At 35.3% G+C, this 24,251-nt stretch overlaps 1 protein-coding gene across 1 annotated transcript; it reads right to left on the bottom strand.

Moving 5' to 3' along the window:
- Window positions 1–5,659: 5,659 nt before the first annotated feature.
- On the bottom strand, window positions 5,660–19,722 carry LOC131931379 (uncharacterized). Its single transcript, XM_059288184.1, has 4 exons — window positions 19,681–19,722; window positions 19,083–19,341; window positions 12,391–12,581; window positions 5,660–6,016 (listed from the first exon to the last, which is right to left on the bottom strand). Exons 1-4 carry the CDS (start codon window positions 19,720–19,722, stop codon window positions 5,660–5,662), a joined length of 849 nt encoding a protein of 282 aa, XP_059144167.1.
- Between the last annotated feature and the right edge of the window lie 4,529 nt (window positions 19,723–24,251).

The raw sequence follows: 24,251 nt of genomic DNA on the forward strand, positions 1-24,251 counted from the left end.
TTAATACTTCTATCGTTTGCGCTGACGATATCTATCGGGAGTCATATGAGTCGGGTGTGGGTTGTTCTCCACCGAACCCCTGCAACTAACCCACCGAATCCCTGCGACTAACCCACCAAACTCCTGGGGATCAATCGAATCCAGTATGAACCACTGGTGTAGGGTGATTTAAAACATTATAACTGGATAGACTGTTATACAATCATAAAACTAACGCAGGAAAATGTTCGATCGTGTGAAGTAACGGGCTCGCATTATGGGCGACTTCTTTTCAAAATCTGGAAACACAATTTTAATAATTTAGAGAGAAATACAAACGTAGATTACTTGGAAAAAGTCGACCCGTAATAGGTGTGAGATACAAACAACACCCAATTTGCTTTTATAAATGTAAGATTGATATGTTGTTAGGTCTCAGGAATTGAAAAGCTAACAGGTCCTTTTATCATTTTTATGGCAACTCCGTAGAACGTATAAACAAAATACTTACATTCTCTGCAGATTAGTAGTTAGAAAGGCAGTAAAAACATTACTTTTTTTTACGGACTACCGTTTGTAACAAAAAATAACAACCTTGTAAATAAACAGTGAGTTATCTCCCCTAAACTTTCTTGACTCTAATAGACAAAGTTCAATTCTGTATGTGACATCGGTCAGCAGACAGCGGGTTCGTGATTTCAAAGAAACATAGTAAAATACTGACTTGATCGCTATAGTGTTATTTATCTAAAGTGCTCATCGTCTAAATTCAGGATGATAAAAATTAATATTGAAGTTGTTAAAAAACAAATTTCATTTTCCAAACCTATAGTGTTAATTGACGGCATGTCTATCAAACAAAATAAAAGAGAGTATATCACCCTTTACAAATTATCTGATTGTGTCTGAAAATTATTTACATTTAGTCCTTCAGCAGTCATTAAGTCCGTTGATAAATTAATAAAACACAATTACTTCCCTTTAAAATAAAACACAACATAATTAGCGTGGATAGATAATTTGAAATGTAGTAAGTAAAACACATATATTTTAAATACAGCCTTTCATTTATTTTATACACTTAACGCACAGTTTACTTTTTTTTTTAAAATCAATAACAGTTTAGAAGCCGCTCCTAAATGTCCTCTATGTTTACTTCTATCTTTCCGTTTGCGGATAAGCTTTGGGTATTATAGTTGTTCCCTAAATAGAATCAGGCGCGTCCGCCGGCGCCCCGGCAGGGTTAGATTTGGCGCCCTGGGTTATGAGCGCTATGGTGCATACATTCGTTTTAAATAGTGCGATAGACTTCAGATAAGAAAGGTTTTAATAGTCTTTACCTGAATCGAATCAATGGCGTCCTCTGGCGCCCCGACAGGGTGTTATTTGGCGACCTGGGCCTTTTCGTATTAGCTATGGCGCCTACGTTCGTTTAAGTGAGTGCAAAAGACTATGAATAAGTTGGGGTACAGTTGTCGTTTACTAAGTTGAATCAAGCGGTCCCGCTGGCGCAGAAGCATGGTACGATTCGGTGCTCCGGGCTTAACTATTGGCACTTTGTGTTTATGCCTGCGTTTGTGTTTTATTTTGGTTTAGGTTTGCGTTTGAGGTTGGGTTTGTGTTTGCTTTTGGATTTGGGATTTTTTTCTTTTTCTTTTTTTGTTTGCGTTTGTGTTTTTGTTTTCTTTGTGTTTGTGATAGGGGTTCTGTTTGTGTTTGTGTTTGTGTTTTCGTTTGTGTTTGTATTTGTGTTTGCGTTTGTTTTATGTTTGCGTTTTTTTGTGTTTTAGTTTTGGTTAGTTGTGGTTAGGGTTAATTCGAAAAGTAATATATTTCCTAAACCCCGGCAATGCTGGATATATGCTGATTACTAAACACACAAGTCACAGAGGCCAGTGTTCTAATTTACAGGGGAGACGATTATGATGCAAGCTTGAGGACTAAAAACTTTCAGTTTGACGTGTTTGATACTGACCCACGGTTATCACGTGACTTCCCGATGGCATCTGGTCAAGTGTGCTACACGCGAGTTGAGCCAGTAGGACAAGGAGCCACACTGACCAAAAACTGCACGACACCCATTGTGGGACGATTTGTCAGGTTTATCAGGTATTGCTGCTATACAGATCAGAGCAAAAAAATGACTAACCTTTTCTCTAGTACGCTCGATTCCCCTAGTTTTTTTTTCAGTACATTTGACATTAATTTTCAGTGTGTCCCCCCCCCCCCTTCATTTTCTATCGGACAAGCGAAAGACGATGGAATAAATAGCACACTCGTACGGATTGCCCTACTCGACACCATATATATATATATATATATATATATATATATATATATATATATATATATATATATATATATATATATATATATATATATATATATATATATATATATATATATATATATGTGTGTGTGTGTGTATGTATATGTTAATATATATATATATATATATATATATATATATATATATATATATATATATATATATATATATATATATATATATATATATATATCATTATTTGATTAATTGCAGATACACTTTGGAACAAATAAATTTTTGTGAGGTCAAGGTAATGTCCAGTTCTGCCATCTCCAAGGAAAACAAATTCTCCGCCACTAAAAACTCTCGCCTGAATTCGCCCTACCTGTTGGCCACCTCCGCTCCCAGCGCGATGTACTGCACACTGCTCTGTCTGGAGCGACGAGACACGGATACGTGCACCGCCGTCAACTGGATTCGAACCACAAAACTGTGTCAGCTGTTTAACGTCAACCCTCGACTTTCTGTTTCCCTGACATCTAACACCAGCACAGACTTTTATCTGGAGAAATAACGCTGAAGCTTTCTGGCAGTAATTAAATGTTTCTAATTAATTAAATTTCAACCATTGACTGATATATTAGAATATATAGGCCTATGGGGTTGTGCACCATTTAACACATTTTTTAATCTATCTTAAATTTATTAATATATATTACTTATTATTTAAATTTAGTTAAATTTATCATAGCTTATTATTAGCTTTAAAAGTTTAATGAACTTTCTAAGAATGACGTCACAAAGTAGATGAACTAGATTCCACTCTCCCCCGCAACACTATTAATATAGTCCATTATAATTTTGGACAAAAAATTTGTTTGGCGGAGCTAGTCTAACATTTCCACAGTAATGGGTTAGAGCTAGTCTAAGATTGCCACAGGAAGGGGTTAGAGCTAGAGTCTAACATTCCCATAAAAAGGGGTTAGAGCTAGTCTAACATTCCAACAGTAACTGAATGTCGACAATTCGATATCCCTAACAACATAGTGTGAGTCTATTGTCGATGTCACATGATTGTGTTACCTCTAAATCTACTGCTTCAATAGTTACATTTTATTAAGTTTTTATGTTTATCGATGGTGTTCATGTCTTAAACACTGTTACTTATATTTTTTATGGCGGTTAATTTAAGGTTGTTACATTAAATTGTTAAAAATCTTATGAAGCGGAACTGTACGAATATTATGAGATACTAAAAATATCAATAATGGCGTCTCTGCCTATTCCCTCCCCCCTTCTTGATAACCCCCCTCCCACACCGCCCGGGGTAGCAGTACACCCCTGGACATTGAGTCCAGTTCAGTGTTTCTTCCAGACTTTTTTCTCCGGGGGCCCACTTGAAATTTTCGGGGGGGCGGTAAACTTTCTTCGGGGGGGGCGGACACTGGTAAAAGTATATATTTTCTATATAAATTATATAAATTTCATTTCGTTCGGGGGGGCGGTAAAAACTTTTCGGGGGGGCAAAGCCCCCCCCCCCCCCCCGAAGAGATGCCTGGAAGAAACTCTGGTCCAGTTATATCTTATAACCCCGGCATTACGCTTGGATTTCCATTGCCAAAGCAACCAATGGTCTATTAGACTAGGGAGCACTATATTTTAAACACTGCAACAGTAGGCCTATTTGCCTAAAATAAGAAAGCATATTTTAATTTTCAAGAAATGTAATATTTATTTCAATTCAACCCATATACTAAATAAATTACGATTTATTCTAATATGATAAAGTTTAAGTTAATATATAAAATGTACCTCAAACATTTTACAAATGTTTTTTTTTATTATTTGGTAATGGAAAAACAACACTAACTCTAGGAAATGCTAGTGAGTAAATTGGACAAAGGTAGATAACCGTGAATATGATATCTCTTGCTAGTGTGTCAGCGTGGCCTCTTCTACATAATTCTTACTCGAGACGAAAAAACACCCATAAAGATTGTGGGATTGACCAGTAACTTGATGACCTAGTTCTGTAATCTGCTTCAATGTGACATTTTTGGGAAAATGTGACAATTTGTGTAGATTGTTACAATTTGGACACAATGTGAAATTATGGGGAAAGGGTGAAAATGTGTGTACATTGTTACCTTTTGGACACAATGTGACATTGCGACTCTCGATAAACATTGGTAAAATAAGACAATAAACTTTTATAATTTTGGATTTTTAGCTTTATTTCCATTCCTGGTTTACCAGTTACTAAAAAAATAACATTTTGTTTAATTCACATTTTAGAAATTTTGGGCTTTGATCTAAAATTTATTTCAAATAACGTACAAATATTGGAATTTTATCAGTTATTGCCAAATACATCTGATATAACTTCTAAAAGATATATTTAAAAAAAGAGATAAATAGAAGGTAAACAATAAACAAATGAAACACTTAATCCAAACACGGAGTGAGAAAGAGACCTACCTAAGTAAATTTTCATTACACCAACATACGGCCAACTAAGTTTTAAAAATCGAAAATAGTTAGCCAAAATGAAACAAATATTCTTAACCCAGCGACAGATGTCACTAAAGTGTTCTAAACAATTACGTTGGTATTTAGTTTTAATTCATAGCAAAATATTGTGTACAAATGTATAGCAATATAAATGGATGTCTTATACTGTTGTTTGAAGATAAAATTATGAATCCACATCTAGGGTCTATACAAAAAGAGCTAAAATTTTACAAAGCAAGATATTTAAAATCTTAAATGATTAAATTATCACAACGTCTCATGATTCTTATCCCATCGTTTTAATGTTACAGAATCGTTAAGAGTTCTTGGTGATTTGTTTCTTTTAATGTAGATTTTTTTCTTGTATAAAAGGAAGGGTTGGCTATTTTCACCTTTTTAAACCTTTCTAATCTAAACACGTTGTAATCGTGAAAAAATCGAACACAAGATTATCACAAATTGTTATGTTTTATAAACTTTGGGAGTCGGAAAAACTTAGTGCTTCAATCTACATTTTCTAATTACATTGCTGTTTTATTTGCAATGCCTGCTCCCAGCCCCTCTTCACACAATATAATTACAACTGAAATCTTATTTATATATAAATAAACAATCATATATACAATTGTGCTATTATAATTTTATAAAATGGGATATTTAGAGTTTGTATGCTTGATGTTTGTTTTACACACACACACACACACACACATATATATATATATATATATATATATATATATATATATATATATATATATATATATATATATATATATATATGTGTGTGTGTGTGTTATAATAGACGAAAAAAAATGTTCAAGAAATGAATTCTATGTTATGGTGTATGAAATGCTAGTAGTATTATTAACAAAAATTTAAAAAACTGTATGTAAAAAGTATTTAAACACTTAATTCCAGAAGTTTGATCGCGCCGGTGAATTCAAAATATCTGGCACTAGTTGGCGGCACGACGTAAGTGAAGCTACAGAACCACTTGCCGTCGATGAAGATGACGTAACCAGTGCCACCGGCCAGGATGTGCAGGCTGAACGGTTGGCCGACGGTGAAGGGGAATGTGCTATAGAGGGGAACCCACTCTGTCCCCCAGACATTGTTATACTTGTAGTTTAACGTGACCACGGGGATGTTCGTGACGATGGAGATGCGGGGTCTAAAGTGGAGGGTGTTGTTGGCGGCGTTCTGTCTCAGATTCAGAATGAACCCTGTGTCGTTGAGATACACACCTTTCAGCACAACCTGATGGAACAGTGGTACACACTTTATATGCATGTACTATATGTATATATATATATATATATATATATATATATATATATATATATATATATATATATATATATATCGTATTCTAAAGCTAACAAATCTTACTAACTAAATAACCACCGCACTATCTTAATCAATCCCGCAAAGTGTTCTCAGTCCTGCTGGAGTATGGGCCACCAACTACAGCTTTCCAGTTCTCTGTCCTACTGGAGTATGGGCCATCAACTTTAGCTCTCCAGAGTTCTCTGTCCTGCTGGAGTATGGGCCACCGACTACAGCTCTCTAGAGTTCTCTGTCCTGCTGGAGTATGGGCCATCAACTTTAGCTCTCCAGAGTTCTTTGTCCTACTGGAGTATGGGCCACCAACCACAGCTCTCCAGAGTTTTCTGTCCTGCTGGAGTATGGGCCACCGACGACAGCTTTCAAACGTTCTCTGTCATGCTTTTATCAACAGGTTTGGAAGAAAAACACCACGACTTACCATGTTACCAACAGCTATTCCACAAGGTAGATCTAAATACATAATCTCCGAGATCGGTGAGATTAATTGTGTTTGTTGGATGCCTTGACGTAGGGCATACACCGCACCATCTGCAGCACAACCACCATCGAACTTTAAACCAGTCACATCGTCAGCACCACAAAACTTGCACGTTTTTGTGGTTGTATCGTAGGTAAAAGACACACAATTGTTGGTGCCAAGACATGATCTGGCACAATCTGTCACTGACAGTCCTGTCATAGGTGTCGTGTCATTACACCCCTCGTATGTCAGACTTGAGATCTCAAGCCTATGTACGATGCCACCCTGTGTTGCACACTGTCCATAAGCCGGGTTAACCGCTAGAGCACACGAGAGCCACAACACGAGAAGCGAACACATCCGTTCACAACTCAGCCAGCCTCTCCTGACCAAAATGTAAACAGCCTCAACCGTTTCACTTAGCAACATAACTTCTCACTTGTTTATGTGAGCAGTAATCTATACATTTGCCAAAAGTTTAAAACTTTAAAGTTTTAATTTAAGCATGAAACAAAGTAACTCCTTGGTCAAACAGCCGCACTGTAAATGCCACTATACCTGGAGTCGTTGTAATATCACTAGGAGCTGAACATGGAGGGGCGGGGCTTATCATATCACATGCTCTTTTTTATCCAATCAGGCTTCTAGGTTTAACTATACATTTTTTATGAGTAAAGTAAGTGAGATTATGCAAAAATCAATACTCTGAGTATCTAAATTTCTGACAAATGGCTTTTTATTTTTAAAAAAGCAAAAAAGTTTATCAATAAACTAGCAATGCCTAGCCAAATCGCATCCCGCCATGGCACCAAAATGTAATTATGTTTTCTCTCCAGAAGCCTTCCCGGCTATAGTCTCATTAATTCCCCAAAGTTTCTTGGCAATCGGATGCAACATGGATAAAAACCAGCCAGCTAGCTGGAGGCATACATTCATATATATATATATATATATATATATATATATATATATATATATATATATATATATATATATATATATATGTATATATATATATATATATATATATATATATATATATATATGTGTGTGTGTGTGTGTAAACAAATCGTATTACTGCTGCCAACAGCATAGATATAATAGCCTTACTACTAGATCATTATTGTTTTCTGTAAGTTATTTATAAATAATGTTTTGTGTTATACTGTATATAACTTCGTCTTTACATAGAAATCTAGTTTTCTGATGAATGTACCTATATTTTTTTTTAACATTACAACCCGTAAAATGTCTTTTTTTTCCTAATTTTTGTGTTTTCCATTTTCGCTGTAAGATTTCTAGTGTTTTTCTTTTCCACAAATATTTGTAAGAATTGATCTTCTCGGGTCTCAAGCGCCTTACTGTGGAGAGCTCTTCGATGTGTTAAAGCGTCAGTATAGCTGTTAAATATTTTATAAGAAAAAACTTTACTACAAAACTTTAAAAAAAGATCTAGGTTTAGTTAAAAAACACGTTAGCTAATGTGATAATATCTCACCGTTGTTATGGAACTCTTGAGATCAATTATTTATTTGTTTTGAACCTGTTACCTATGAGGAGACTGTAACAACTGGTGGCCAGTATTGGGAGTTGTTACATCCGGGTTCGATTCAACTCAACAACGATTCGTGGTTAACTTCAATACTTTTATTCGGTCTCAAATATTCACATTCCAGAGTAGCCCTCGCCCCAACAGCTACCAACTAACCCGCTGACCTCCCAAAATCGTTCACTCGCGCTTTTATACCCGCATTCGACCTTGGGATAACAATACATAAACACACCGGGGTTACTACATAGTAGGGTGAACTCAACTCACACACGCACTCTCCCCTAACCTATTCTAATCTGACCTCACAATGTTCCGTAACAACTCTTAAATATAGGATTGTTTCTTTTTTTAAGATTAAAAAAAAATTGCCATTTTAATGGCGAGGAGTGTGGTGGTGGGGGGGGGGGGGGGAATTCTGGGATGTGAGCCATGATTGTCTCTTATAGAGTCGATGGAAAATTATCTGCATTTATTTTTCGAATCATTTAAAATAAAACTTTCTTGCTTAACTTACAGAACATAAATTCACAACTCACAAATGACCCAAAACAAAAAGACTTTTTAAACTAAGGTGTCTCTGTAAAAGATTTATAAATAAACCTGGTGCCCTTATTTGTGAGAGCGGTAGAGATGATGAATGATAAATAAAATAAACGCACTCATAAGCTGGCCAGCTCGCGACAGTTGGAGAGCTCTTCACACTGAAAAACATTTTTTCTTCATCCTGAAACGAGTTCAATGTCAATCGATTTCCATGATTCTTATCCGCCTGTCCATGTCGAAAACTGAACTTCATGTTCATGGTGTAGGCAGCCGTATTCTACTTACATGAAGTGTTTGCGTTTGCGTTTTCTTTGTGGTTGTGTTAGTGTTTGCGTTTTTTTTTGTGTTTTCGTTTGTATTTGTGTTTGTGTTATGTTTGCGTTTTTTGTGCTTTAGTTTTGTTTGGTTGTGGTTGGGTTTATGTTTGCGTTTGGATTTGTGTTTAATTTCGTTTGTTTTTTTGTTTGCGTTAATGTTTGCGTTTTCTTCGTGTTTGTGGTTGGGTTTGTCTTTGAGTTTTCGTTTGTGTTTGTATTTGTGTTTGTGTTATGTTTGCACTTTTTTTGTGTTTTGGTTGGTTGTGGTTAAGGTGGGCAATGCCGGGTATATGCTGATTACTAAACACACAAGTAATGGTCCTTTGCAGACAGTTTTTCAGAGATGTGAGTGCAGGGCCTGGCAAGGACGGCTAGTACTTTATAAATTCACATGCGGTTTTTTTATTTGAAAAATCGGAAATAGCGTAAATTACTACTTCCGCTCAAGGGAAATTACTCAAAATTTTAAAGATGGCTGAGAATTATCTTTTACTGAAAGTAGAATAAGTTCCATTTCCGGTTACCGACAATCGCTGAAAAGTTGATACAGTACAACAACTTTGATATAATACTTATATTAGGTAGTCCAAACTGGCGAAAAAGTGCGTTTTAGGGTCAGTTTTTGCGGTTTTCAAAAAAAAAAAAATTTCACTACTTCTAGTTGTCCTATAAGAATAAAAATTATATGTCAATAAAGTTTAAGTCTTTATCCGTCGTAATCTGGTATTTTTATATCTATCTGTAACACATGTTTGAATGTGTTTTATATTTGTTTGAAAAGTATCAGTTACGTCAACAAATTTCACCGTTTTGCGAGTACCGATCGACCCCACACTGTTTCATTTGGTTGCGGCTTCGCGACGAAGCATCGTAGAAGCATAATCTTAATGTCATTTTAAAGAGCGTATTCTAGTCTATCGTTTGATGTATAAATTGAAAAAATAACTTGCTTATTTCATTTTTAAAAATCAGTTTTTAAACTTTAAATGACGGTATATACACGAAAACAAACTAATTCTGTTTCAATTTTTACACCGATGTAAAGTTCACTTTTATAACTACTTTGTATTGTAAATTCAAGTATTTCTGATTTACCGTCGCGAAGCCGTGCCCTCATCAAGCATATAACCCTCAAGTCAACTTTTAGCCCCGAGTGAGTAGCTCGCCGAACGGTTTTAAAGGTTGACGACCGATGATGCTAAACGGATTTTACCCTTGCTAGAGCCTTCAAACAAGTTGTAAGTATCGTTTTTAAAGTTTCATTTCCATTTTAATAAATGAATTTTAAGTTTGAATGTCATTTTGGTTTAATTAGTACACGTTATTAGTGTACATTTGAACGCTACTAGTCCACGGTTTTAGCGTGTGAACTACGCTTGTACATATGGTGTGTTTAGACGTGAAGCTATTTAATTCAGGACATTCTAGGGACTTAAAATATGGATGCACTTAACTATTAGATGCTAGTGTTTACTAATTCTTTAAAATCTATCGAATGGGATTAATGATAGGGTCGTATTACTACAGTTTATCTGGACTATCGCGTCAAAATTATGAATCGACAAATTCAAAATGGCCACCAGACAATCCTGGTTACTATTTGTACGAACTCAATTATTTACAGGGAACGAAGGTTAAGTACTTATAAAATATTAATGAAACACAAAAGAAATTTATAATTATAACAACTCTACATTTTTATTAAAAAGTAGAAAATAATTTTTTTTCTTCCGACCCTAGGGGATCTACCAATGACTGCTCGTAGATTTTGTTCATACATTTGATGACAAAAAACGTGGGTCGGGCAGATGGGTCGGGAAATTTGATGGTGAACGTACCCACGTTTTTTGTCATCAAATGTATGAACAAAATCTACGAGCAGTCATTGGTAGATCCCCTAGGGTCGGAAGAAAAAATTATTTTCTACTTTTTAGTCCACAAGAAAAACGTAGTTTTTTAAAAAGTTTTTTTTAAGTATTTTATTCTGTTGTGCACTCTGATTCTGATTCTCCTGCTGAATAATGTGAAATGGTCTGCGCCAGTCTCCATAATAAAATGTACCAGATCAATGTTTAGATGGTAATTTATTAAGATTGTACATGTTGTGACTTAGTTTTAAATGTTATATTAGTTGTAAGTATAAGTAGTACTAGTAGTATTTCTCATTATTTATTTATTTTATATGCATATAGTAACAATGAAGGACAGTTAAGTTGTCCTATAGGATGTTGAGAACCACAGTATGGCATCTTCATCATTGGATATCTCAACCATTGTGGCACAAAAAAGAATATTTCATTCAATAGAATTAATATTAAAAATATACTATCAAGTATAAATTACTTTTAACAAAAGGGTATTTTCAGGCTTTTTCATGTTTCCAGCTACAGTCATAGGACAAATAGGTTAGTACTAAATTTAATTATATTTTAATAATCACTAAATAAATTATTTATTCCATAACTGGAGACATTTATGTTGGCCTATCCAGAACTTTCCTTACAAGGGAAGGGAAGAAGGCCAAGCCCCCCTCCTACAGTTCCCAAAACATATCACTTACTCCTGATGCTCCACAAGATCAAGGTTGAGGGAAACAAGACATACAAAGATGTGGAGTTGTCGTTTTAAAAACTGTTCCCCCAAAGCAGTTATCAACCCGATAGGTTTGAATGTAGCATCAACTGCTGCATCACTTGTAGGCATCACGTCTTTATTAGATTACATTATATTACTCCATTAAATTTTGATTCTGTTTCTCCTGCACTAGATAACTGTGGCATTTTTTAAAAAATAATATTTTAACTCATGTGATTTTTGAAAATAATGAACACATTCTTCCTGTTAATGTTACCAACACAATAGTTTTAGAGTTATTCTATGTCCAAAGCAAAAAAAAAAAATTTGAATTTTTCTTTTTGTATGAAAATAAAAGTGACCAAAACGCATTTTTGTCATTTTCAATTATTTGTTTACCTTAGAAAGACTCATTTTAGATGACTGAAAAAAATTGGGCATATATATTACAAACTTTGCAGTAACTTTACCAATTTCGACACTTCTATGTTATTTAGTTTAGAAAATAATTATGGGTTCTCAAAAATGGCACTTTTTGAAAATCACTTTTTTGCCAAATTTTGCTTTTTAAAAAATCGCATAACTTTTTTTATTTATTGAGATATTTTTATAAAATTTGCGGCATAGAGCTTACAATTAAAAGTTCTTTCATGACATACTCACTCCAGAAGTCTGCAATCAATAGTTAATTTCAGTTTGGACTACCTACTTATATATGAAATGTCATCAATCTAGCTTTAACGGTACGAAAGTTATCGTGTTTACACACACACACACACACACACACACACACGTTTGTATGTGTTTAATATTATTACTTGATTTTTTTCAGATACACCTTGGATGAAATTAACATTTGTGAGGTCAAGGTAATGTCCAGTTCTGCCATCTCCAAGGAAAACAAATTCTCAGCCACTAAAACTCTCGCCTGAATTCGCCCTACCTCTTGGCCACCTCCGCTCCCAGCTCGATGTACTGCACACTGCTCTGTCTGGAGCGGCGAGACACGAATACGTGCATCGCCGTCAACTGGATTCGAACCACGAAACTGTGTCAGCTGTTTAACCTCAACCCTCGACTTTCAGTTTCCCTGACATCTAACACCAGCACAGACTTTTATCTGGAGAAATAGCGCTGAAGCTTTCTGGCAGTAATTAAATGTTTCAAATGAATAAAATTTCAACCATTGACTGATATATTAGAATATATAGGCCTATGGGGTTGTACACTATTTAACACATTTATTAATCTATCTTAAATTTATTAATATATCTTACATATTATTTAAATTTACTTAAATTTATCATAACTTATTGTTAACTTTAAAAGTTTAATGAACTTTCTAAGAATGACGTCACAAAGTAGAGGAACTAGATTCCACTCTCCCCCGAAACACTTTTAAGATAAAGTTAATTATAATTTAAAACAAAAATTTATCTCACTGTATTTTAAACGAGCAAAATATTTAGATTAAATTTGTTTAATTTTCTCTCCAGCTGATTTCATGTAGCTAGTTACTATAAAGAGAGAGGCCTAACATTCCCACAGGCAGAGGTTAGAGCTAGTCAAACAATGCAACAGGCAGAGGTTCGAGCTAGTCTAACATTCAAACGGGCAGAATTTAGAGCTAGTCTAACATTCCAACATGCAGAGGTTAGAGCTAGAGTATAACATTCCAACAGGCAGAGGTTAGAGCTAGAGTATAACATTCCAACAGGCAGAGGTTAGAGCTAGAGTATAACATTCCAACAGGCAGAGGTTAGAGCTAGAGTATAACATTCCAACAGGCAGAGGTTAGAGCTAGAGTATAACATTCCAACAGGCAGAGGTTAGAGCTAGAGTATAACATTCCCACAGGCAGAGGTTAGAGCTAGTCTAACATTCCAACATGCAGAGGTTAGAGCTAGAGTATAACATTCCAACAGGCAGAGGTTAGAGCTAGAGTATAGCATTCCAACATGCAGAGGTTAGAGCTAGTGTAACATTCCAACATGCAGAGGTTAGAGCTAGTGTAACATTCAAACAGGCAGAATTTAGAGCTAGTCTAACATTCCAACATGCAGAGGTTAGAGCTAGAGTATAACATTCCAACATGCAGAGGTTAGAGCTAGAGTATAACATTCCAACATGCAGAGGTTAGAGCTAGTGTAACATTCCAACATGCAGAGGTTAGAGCTAGTGTAACATTCAAACAGGCAGAATTTAGAGCTAGTCTAACATTCCAACATGCAGAGGTTAGAGCTAGAGTATAACATTCCAACATGCAGAGGTTAGAGCTAGAGTATAACATTCCAACAGGCAGAGGTTAGAGCTAGTGTAACATTCCAACATGCAGAGGTTAGAGCTAGAGTATAACATTCCAACAGTAACTGAATGTCGACAGTTCGATATCCCTAAAAACACAGTGTGAGCCTCTATTGTAGATGTTACATGATTATGTTACATCTAACATCTACTGCTTCAATAGTAAAATGTTAATTAGCTTTTATTTTTATCGATGGTTTTCATGTCTTGAACATTGTTTCGTATTTTTAGTGGCCGTTAATTTAAGATTGTTACATAAAATTGTTAAAAATTTTATGAACTTTTAAAATATGTTCATTTGAAAGAAATTCAAAGACCACATTTAACGCAATTAATTTGTTAGATTGTAAGATTGTTATGTTAGATTCTAAAAATATAAATAATGGCGTCACTATCTTCCTCCCCCCCCCCCCCCCGTTCTTGCTACACCCCTACCCCCACCGTCCCCGGGTAGCAGTACACCCCTGGACATGGAGTCCAGTTGTATCTTATTACCCTGACATTACGCTTGGATTTCCGTTGCCCAATTAACCAATGGTCTATTAGACTAGGGAGCCATGTTAAACACTGTAACAGCAGTCGCCAAAATTAAGAAAGCATATTTTTATTTTCAAGAAATGTTATATTTATTCAAATTCGGACAATAAACTAAATAATTTACGATGTATTCTAATATGATAATGTGTAAGTTAATATATAATTAAAAATTTATCTCAAACATTCTACTACTGTTTTTTTTTTCAAATATTTAGAGATTAACTAATAAAATAATGGAATAACAACACCACTCCTAGGAAATGCTAGTGAGTGCATTGGCCGAAGGTAGGTAACCGTGAATAAAATATGTCATTGTAGTGTGTCAGGGTTGCCTACCCTACATAATTCTTCACTTGAGTCGAAAAAAAAAACATAATGATGGTGGGATTACCAGTAACTTGGTGACTTTGTTCTGTAGATGCTTCAATGTAACATTTTGGGGAAAATGTGAAAACTTGTGAAAATTATTACATTTTGGACACAATAAGATATTTTGGGAATATTATTACTCTCGATTTACTAGGTAACATAAGACAATAAACTTTTATAGTTTTGGATTTTACGCTTTATTTCCAATCCTGGTTTACTCAAAAGAATTGGGTTTTTTTTTTTATAATTCACATTTTAGAAAATTTGGACTTTGATCTAAAATTAATTTCAAATAACGTACAAATATTAGACTTTTATCAGTCATTACCAAATACATCGGATATAACTGCTAAAAGATATATTTAATAAATGCATAAAAACGTTTATAATTACAGGCTTTTATAAATGCACTAAAAAGAAGAAAATAATACAATTTTTATTAAATATAAAAATTTTTTTTAAAAATATAATAAATCTGCGGTTACTTTAAATATATAAAAAATTACTTTCTTTAAAAATATTAATGCACCACTATTTATATCACTATAAATAAAAGCACGGACCGCTTCTTTAAATATTTATAATTATAGCGGCACATATAATTATTTTATATTTAATAAAAATTATTATTTTCTTCTTTTTAGTGAATTTATAAAAGTTTGTAATTATAAACGTTTTTATGTATTTATTATTTTTATACTTTTTAGTATTAACGAGTTATACACATGTTGTTACGTTCTGCGTTCGTTTCAAATCAACAACAACGCTTCGTGTCTAACTTCACTACTTTTATTCGTCTCAATGCATTCAAGCGTACCAGAACAGCCCTCGTCCTTACCGCTACTAACTCGCTGACCGACCCCCACAATCTTTCACTAGCCCTTTTATACCCGCATTCGACCTTCGGACTACAAGACATAAACACACAAGGGTAACTACACAGTAGGGTGAACTCCACTCACACACGCACTCTCCCCTAGTTCTAGACTATTCTAACCTATTCTAATCTAACCTACAACTGACCCGTAACACTACCCCCCACCTAAGTATTTGTAGTAAAAACTACAAATACTGACTAACAAATCCAGCTTTAAAAAAAAAACAGCCTTTCATACACATACACTAGTACACAAGTTAAAAATATACATTCCGAATAATGTATATGACAGATTGTATACACAATGAAATGCATAATGACAATATACAGAACTGCTACAATTTCGAGCTCTCTGGCTACACTGGTTTATGACTCCTACCCATATCCCAACCATTCCACATCACAAAAAATTTGAGTCAACCTGCGCTCTATGGGTACTCTGGTTTATGACTCCTACCTATATCTCAACCACTCTACTTCAAAAAATTTGAGTCTACCATGTGCGCTCTCTGGCTACACTGGTTTATGACTCCTGCACCTATTTTAAACCCTTAACATTCAAAAAATTGAGTCTACCCTTTGCGCTGTCTGGCTACACTGGTTTATGACTCCTGCACCTATCTCAAACATTCTACATCCCAAAATTTTGCAACTCGCAGTCGATGTTGTTACATACTCTGTCAAACAGCTATAGCGTCGGGCTAACGGCATCCCCACAGCATCCAGCAAACGTCAGGACAGCAACCGGCAAACGTCAGGACAGCAACCAGCAAACGTCAGGACAGCAACTGGCAAACGTCAGGACAGCAACCGGCAAACGTCAGGACAGCAACTGGCAAACGTCAGGACAGCAACCGGCAAACGTCAGGACAGCAACCGGCAAACGTCAGGACAGCAACCGGCAAACGTCAGGACAGCAACCGGCAAACGTCAGGACAGCAACCGGCAAACGTCAGGACAGCAACCGGCAAACGTCAGGACAGCAACCGGCAAACGTCAGGACAGCAACCGGCAATCGTCAGGACAGCAACCGGCAAACGTCAGGACAGCAACCGGCAAACGTCAGGACAGCAACCGGCAAACGTCAGGACAGCAACCGGCAAACGCCAGGACAGCAACCGGCAAACGTCAGGACAGCATCAAGCAAACGACAGGACAGCATCAGGCAAACGACAGGACAGCATCAAGCAATCGTCAGGACAGCATCTAGTTTATGCTTCTACTTGTTTCATACTGGCCACCAGTTGTTACGTTCTGCGTTCGTATCAAATCAACAACAACTCTTCGTGTCTAACTTCACTACTTTTATTCGTCTCAATGCATTCAAGCGTACCAGAACAGCCCTCGTCCTACCCGCTAGCAACTAATCCGCTGACTGCCCCCACAATCGTTCACTCGCCCTTTTATACCCGCATTCGACCTTCGGACTACAAGACATAAACACACAAGGGTAACTACACAGTAAGGTGAACTCCACTCACACACGCACTCTCCCCTAGTTCTAGACTATTCTAACCTATTCTAATCTAACCTACAACTGACCCGTAACACTACCCCCCACCTAAGTATTTGTAGTAAAAACTACAAATACTGACTAACAAATCCTAGCTTTAAAGAAAAACAGCCTTTCATACACATACACTAGTACACAAGTTAAAAATATACATTCCGAAGAATGTATATGACAGATTGTATACACAATGAAATGCATAATGAAAATATACAGAACTGCTACAATTTCGAGCTAGCACATTACATTCGTGTAAGTAACAAAAACCGTTTTGCTTTAATAATACGATCAGTTTAACTATACGTGTCACATTTACTGATTCGAACAATGACGTAACATTCAGTCGCTGGGAACTTCTAGCGGTTAATTTAAATAGTACATCATTATTGTATATTTACCGTATCTTTTTTTTGCTTTTTATTATATAAATTAATATAAAGTTGCATGGGATGTCGTAGTCTAGCTGTTAATTATTTAATTATTTAAATAGTTGATCATTATTATATATTTACATAATTTGTTACAAGCTTTTTAATTCAGTAAAGTATTATGGGATGGTGTTGTCTAGTGGTAAAGAACTAGACTGCTGACCCGACTAAAAACCATCGCCCCCCCCCCCCTCCCCTCGAAAAAATTCTATTACCCCCCCCCCCCCCCGAACGAAATGAAATTTATAAAATTAATATAGAAAATATATACTTTTAACTGTGTCCGCCCTCCCCCCCCCCCCCAAAAAAAAAAAAAAAAATTTCAAGTGCTACACCCCCCCCCCCCCCCCGGAGAAAAAAGTCTGGAAGAAACACTGGTAATAAAAGATTGTAAAAAGAGAGACAAATAAAAGATAGACAATAAACAAATGAAACACTTAATCCAAACTCGGAGTGAGAAAGAGACCCACCTGAAAAGATTTTCATTTCATTACACCGACATACGGCCGACTAAGTTTTTAAAAATAAAAAATTATTTGCTAAAATGAAACAAAAATTCTTAACTAAGCGACAGATTTCAATCAAGTGTTCTAAACAACCACGTTGGTATTTAATTTTAATTCATAGGAAAATATTGTATATAAATGTATAGTACATTTAGTTCGTAATATAAATGGATGTCTTATACAGTTGTTTAAAGATAAAATTATGTATGTACATCTAGGGTAATTTATCAAAGCAACACATATCAAATCTACACTGATTAAATTATCACGTCTCATGACTCTTATCGCTTCGTTTTAAAGTTACGGAATCGTTAGGAGTTCTTGATCATTTCTTTCTTTTGAGATAGTTTTTGTTTTATCGTGATTGGAAAAATAAAGGAGCGTAGTAATCTTACAAAAAATCGAACTCGAGATTATCACAAATTGTGAGTCTGAAAAAATTAGTTTCAATCTTCATTTTCGATCTACATTGCTATTTCATTTACGATGTCTGCTCCCAGACCGTCTTCATAAAATTTAATTAGAACTGAAATCTTAGTTATATAAAAATAAACAATCATATTTACCATTGTACTATTATAATTTTATAAAATGGGATATTTAGAGTTTGTATGCTTGATGTTTGTTTTACATATATATATATATATATATATATATATATATATATATATATATATATATATATATATATATATATATACATACATATATATATATATATATATATATATATATATATATATATATATATATATATATATATATATATGTGTGTGTGTGTGTGTGTGTGTGTGTGTCTGAGTTATAATTGAAGAAAAAAAATGTCCAAGAAATGAATTCCATGTTATGGTGTATGTAATGCTAGCGATATTATTAGTACAAAAATATAAAAAAAAATGCATATAAAAAATATTTAAACACTTAATTCCAGAAGTTTGATCGCGCCAGTGAGTTCAAAATATGTGGTACTAGTTGGCGGCATAATGTAGGTGAAGTTACTGAACCACTTGCCGTCGATGAAGATGACGTAACCATTGCCACCGGCCAGGATGTGCAGGCTAAACGGCTGGCCGACGGTGAAGGGGAATGTGTTGTAGAGGGGGATCCACTCTGTCCCCCAGACATTGTTATACTTGTAGTTTAGCGTGACTACAGGAAGGTTCTTGATGCGGGGGCGGAAGTTGAGGAAGATGTTGGCGGCGTTCTTCAGATTTAGAGTGAACCCTGTGTCGTTGAGATACACACCTTTCAGCACAACCTGATGGAACAGTGGTACACACTTTATATACATGTACATATATATATATATATATATATATATATATATATATATATATATATATATATATATATATATATATATATATATATATATATATATATATATATATATATATATATATATATATGTGTGTGTGTGTGTGTGTGTGTGTGTATTCTAAAACTAACAAAACTTACTAACTAAATAACTACCGCACTATCTTAATCCCGCAAAGAGTTGTCTGTCCTGCTGGATTATGGGCCACCAACTACAGCTCTCCAGAGTTCTCTGTTCTGCTGTTATCAACAGGTATGGAAGAAAAACACCACAACTTACCATGTTACCAACAGCTATTCCACAAGGTAGATCTAAATACATAATTTCCGAAATCAGCGAGATCAATTGTGATTGTTGAATGCCTTGACGTAGGGCATACACCGCACCATCTGCAGAACTACCACCATCGAACTTTAAACCAGTCACATCGTCAGCACCACAAAACTTGCATGCTTTTGTGGTTTTATCGTAGGTAAAGGACACACAATTGTTGGTGCCAAGACATGATCTGGCACAATCTGTCACTGACAGTTCTGTCACAGGTGTCGTGTCATTACACCCCTCGTATGTCAGACTTGATATCTCAAGCCTTTGTACGATGCCACCTTGTGTTGCACACTGTCCATAAGCCGAGTTAACTGCTAGAGCACACGAGAACCACAACACGAGAAGCGAACACATCCGTTCACAACTCAGCCAGCCTCTCCCGACCAAAATGTAAACAGCCTCAACCGTTTCACTTAGCAACATAACTTCTCACTTGTTTATATGTGCAGGAACCTATACATTGCCAAAAGTTAGAAAACTTTAAAGTTTTAATTCAAAAATGAAACAAAGTAACTCCTGTTTCAAACAGCCGCGCTGTAAATGCCAACATTTCTGGAATCACTAGGAGCTGAACGTGGAGGGGCGGGGCTTATCATATCACATGCTCTATATTATCCAATCAGGATACTAGGTTTAACTATACATTTTTTATGGGTAAAGTAAGTGAGAGTATGCAAAAATCAATACTCTGAGTATTTGAACTTCTGACAAACGGCTTTTTTATTTGTTTTAAAAAAGTAAAATATTTATCAATAATCTAGCCACCCGGGCCAGGCCCTGCACTGGCCTCTGAAAAATCTGTCAAGCACCATGACTTGTGTGTTTATTAAGCATCAAATACACGGCACTGACCTGATTTCGGGAGTAAATTAAATTTCCATTCAACGTCTCTCTATATATAAAGCCATAAAACAAACTTTAATTTTTTTGTTTTTCGAATAAATTTCCCAGGAGTATTCTCATGAACTCCATAAAGTTTCATGGCACTCGGTTGGGTGGTACCAAACAGGATTCAACTTTTATTTTTAGAGAAAAATCGCTTCCTGCCTGAGTACCTAAATATTTTTTTCTCAACAGATGCCTTCCCGAGAATATTCTCATTAATTCCCCAAAATTTCATCAAAATTGGATGCAACATGGATAAAAACCAACCAGCTAGCTGCAGGCATACATTCATATATATATATATATATATATATATATATATATATATATATATATATATATATATATATATTAATATTTATATATAAACAAATTGATACATGTTTGATTTTTTAATCGTATTACTGCTGGCTGGTCCACATTATATCATATTATATAATAATTTGAACCCCACAACAAAGTTGTGAAATGACAATTTTGCTTCTCCGTCATTGTGTGCTAGGGAGGGGTAGGGTGGGGTGTGGTGGTTAACAACCGTCTATACGAGTATAGATATAATTTTCTTACTACTAGATCCTTATTGTTTTCTGTAAGTTTTTAAAAAATAATGTTTTTTGCGTCATACTGTATATAGCTTCGTCTTTACATATAAATCTAGTATTCTGATTAATGTACTCATACTGTTTATTTTAACACTACAACCCGAAAAACGAATTTTTTTTCCAATTTTTGTGTTTTCCATTTTTGCTTCAAGATTACTAGATTCTAGTGTCTTTTTTTGTTCCACAAACGTTTGTAAGAATTGATCTTCTCGGGTCTCAAGCGCCTTACTGTGGAGAGCTGGTCGATGTGTTAAAGCGTCACGTATAGCTCTTAAATATTTTATAAGAAAAAACTTTACTACAAAACTTTAAAAAAAGATCTAGGTTTAGTTAAAAAAAAAGTTAGCTAATATGATAATATCTCACCGTTGTTATGGAACTCTTGAGATCAATTATTTATTTGTTTTGAACCTGTTACCTATGAGGAGACTGTAACAACTGGTGGCCAGTATTGGGAATTGCTACATACGGGTTCGATTCAACTCAACAACGATTCGTGGTTAACTTCAATACTTTTATTCGGTCTCAAATATTCACATTCCAGAGTTGCCCTCGCCCTAACCGCTACCAACTAACCAGCTGACCTCCCACAATCGTTCACTCGCGCTTTTATACCCGAATTCGACCTTGGGATAACAATACATAAACACACCGGGGTTACTACATAGTAGGGTGAACTCAACTCACACACGCACTCTCCCCAAGTTCAAGACTATTGGAACCTATTCTAATCTGACCTAATAATGTTCCGTAACAACTCTTAAATATAGGATTGTTTCTTTTTTTAAGATTAAAAAACAATTTCCATTTTAATGGCGAGGAGTGTGGTGGAGGGGGGGGGGGGAATCTGGGATGTGAGCCATGATTGTCTCTTATAGAGTCGATGGAAAATTATCTGCATTTATTTTTCGAATCATTTGAAATAAAACTTTCTTGCTTAACTTACAGAATATAAATTCACAATTCACAACTCACAAATGACCCAAAACAAAAAGACTTTTTCAACTAAGGTGTCTCTGTAAAAGATTTATAAATAAACCTGGTGCCCTTATTTGTGAGAGCGCTAGAGAGGATGAATGATAAATAAAATATACGCACTTATAAGCAGGCCAGCTCGCGACAGTTGGAGAGCTCTTCAAACTGAAAAAAAAAATGTTCTTCGTCCTGAAATGGTTTCAGGGTCTATCGATTTCCATGATTCTTATCCGCCTGTCAATGTCGAAAACTGAACTTCATGTTCATGGTGTAGGCAGCCGTATTCTACTTACATGAAGTGTTTGCGTTTGCGTTTTCTTTGTGGTTGTGGTTGTGTTAGTGTTTGCGGTTTTTCTGTGTTTTCGTTTGTATTTGTGTTTGTGTTATGTTTGCGTTTTTTGTGCTTTAGTTTTGTTTGTTTGTGATTGGGTTTGTGTTTGCGTTTGGATTTGTGTTTGATTTCGTTTGCTTTTTTGTTTGCGTTAATGTTTGCGTTTTCTTCGTGTTTGTGGTTGGGTTTGTCTTTGAGTTTGATTTTGTGTTTTCGTTTGTGTTTGTATTTGTGTTTGTGTTATGTTTGCGCTTTTTTGTGTTTTGGTTGGCTGTGGTTAAGGTGGGCAATGCCGGGTATATGCTGATTACTAAACACACAAGTAATGGTCCTTTGCAGACAGTTTTTCAGAGATGTAAGTGTAGGGCCAGGCAGGGACGGCTAGTACTTTATAAATTCACATGCGTTTTTTTGAGAAATCGGAAATAGTGTAAATTACTACTGCCGCTCAAGGAAATTACTCAAAATTTTAAAGATGGCTGAGAATTATCTTTTACTTACAAGTGATTTTGATTTATCTATCTGAAACAGTACTCAAGCTATAGGCGTTTGAAAAATTAAAAGTAGAATACGTTCCATTTCCGGTTACCGAAAATCGCTGAAAAGTTGATACAGAACAACAACTTTGATATAATACTTATATATGAAATGTCATCAATCTAGCTTTAACGGTACGAAAGTTATCGTGTTTACACACACACACACACACACACACACATATATATATATATATATATATATGTGTGTGTGTGTGTGTGTGTTATTAATTGATTTTTATTTCAGATACACCTTGGATCAAATAAACATTTGTGAGGTCAAGGTAATGTCCAGTTCTGCCATCTCCAAGGAAAACAAATTCTCCGCCACTAAAAACTCTCGCCTGAATTCGCCCAACCTCTTTGCCACCTTCGCTCCCAGCTCGATGTACTGCACACTGCTCTGTCTGGAGCGGCGAGACACGAATACGTATACCGCCGTCAACTGGATTCGAACCACGAAACTGTGTCAGCTGTTAAACCTCAACCCTCGACATCCAGTTTCCCTGAGATCTAGCACCAGCACAGACTTTTATCTGGAGAAATAACTTTGACGCTTTCTGGCAGTAATTAAATGTTTCAAATTAATTAAATTTCAACCATTGACTGATATATTAGAATATATAGGCCTATGGGGTTGTGCACCATTTAACACATTTATAAATCTATCTTAAATGTATTAATATATATCACATATTATTTAAATTTACTTTAATTTATTATAACTTACTATTAACTTTAAAAGTTTAATGAACTTTCTAAGAATGACGTCACACAGTAGAGGTACTAGATTCCACTCTCTCCCGCAACACTATTAATATAGTCAATTATAATTTTGGACAAAAATTTGTTTGGCGGAGCTAGTCTAACATTTCCACAGTAATGGGTTAGAGCTAGTCTAAGATTGCCACAGGAAGGGGTTAGAGGAAAAGTCTAACATTCCCATAAAAAGGGGTTAGAGCTAGTCTAACATTCCAACAGTAACTGAATATCGACAGTTCGATATCCCTAAAAACATAGTGTGAGCCTCGATTGTCGATGTCACAATATTGTGTTACATATAACATCTACTGCTTCAATAGTTCAATTTTAATTAGTTTTTATGTTTATCGATGGTGTTCATGTCTTAAACAATGTTACTTATATTTTTTATGGCGGTTAATTTAAGGTTGTTACACAAAATTGTTAAACATT

Source organism: Physella acuta, unplaced genomic scaffold (genome assembly GCF_028476545.2).
Source record: "Physella acuta isolate Inbredline_101_S28 unplaced genomic scaffold, ASM2847654v3 ptg000104l, whole genome shotgun sequence".
NCBI classification, from domain to species: domain Eukaryota; kingdom Metazoa; phylum Mollusca; class Gastropoda; family Physidae; genus Physella; species Physella acuta.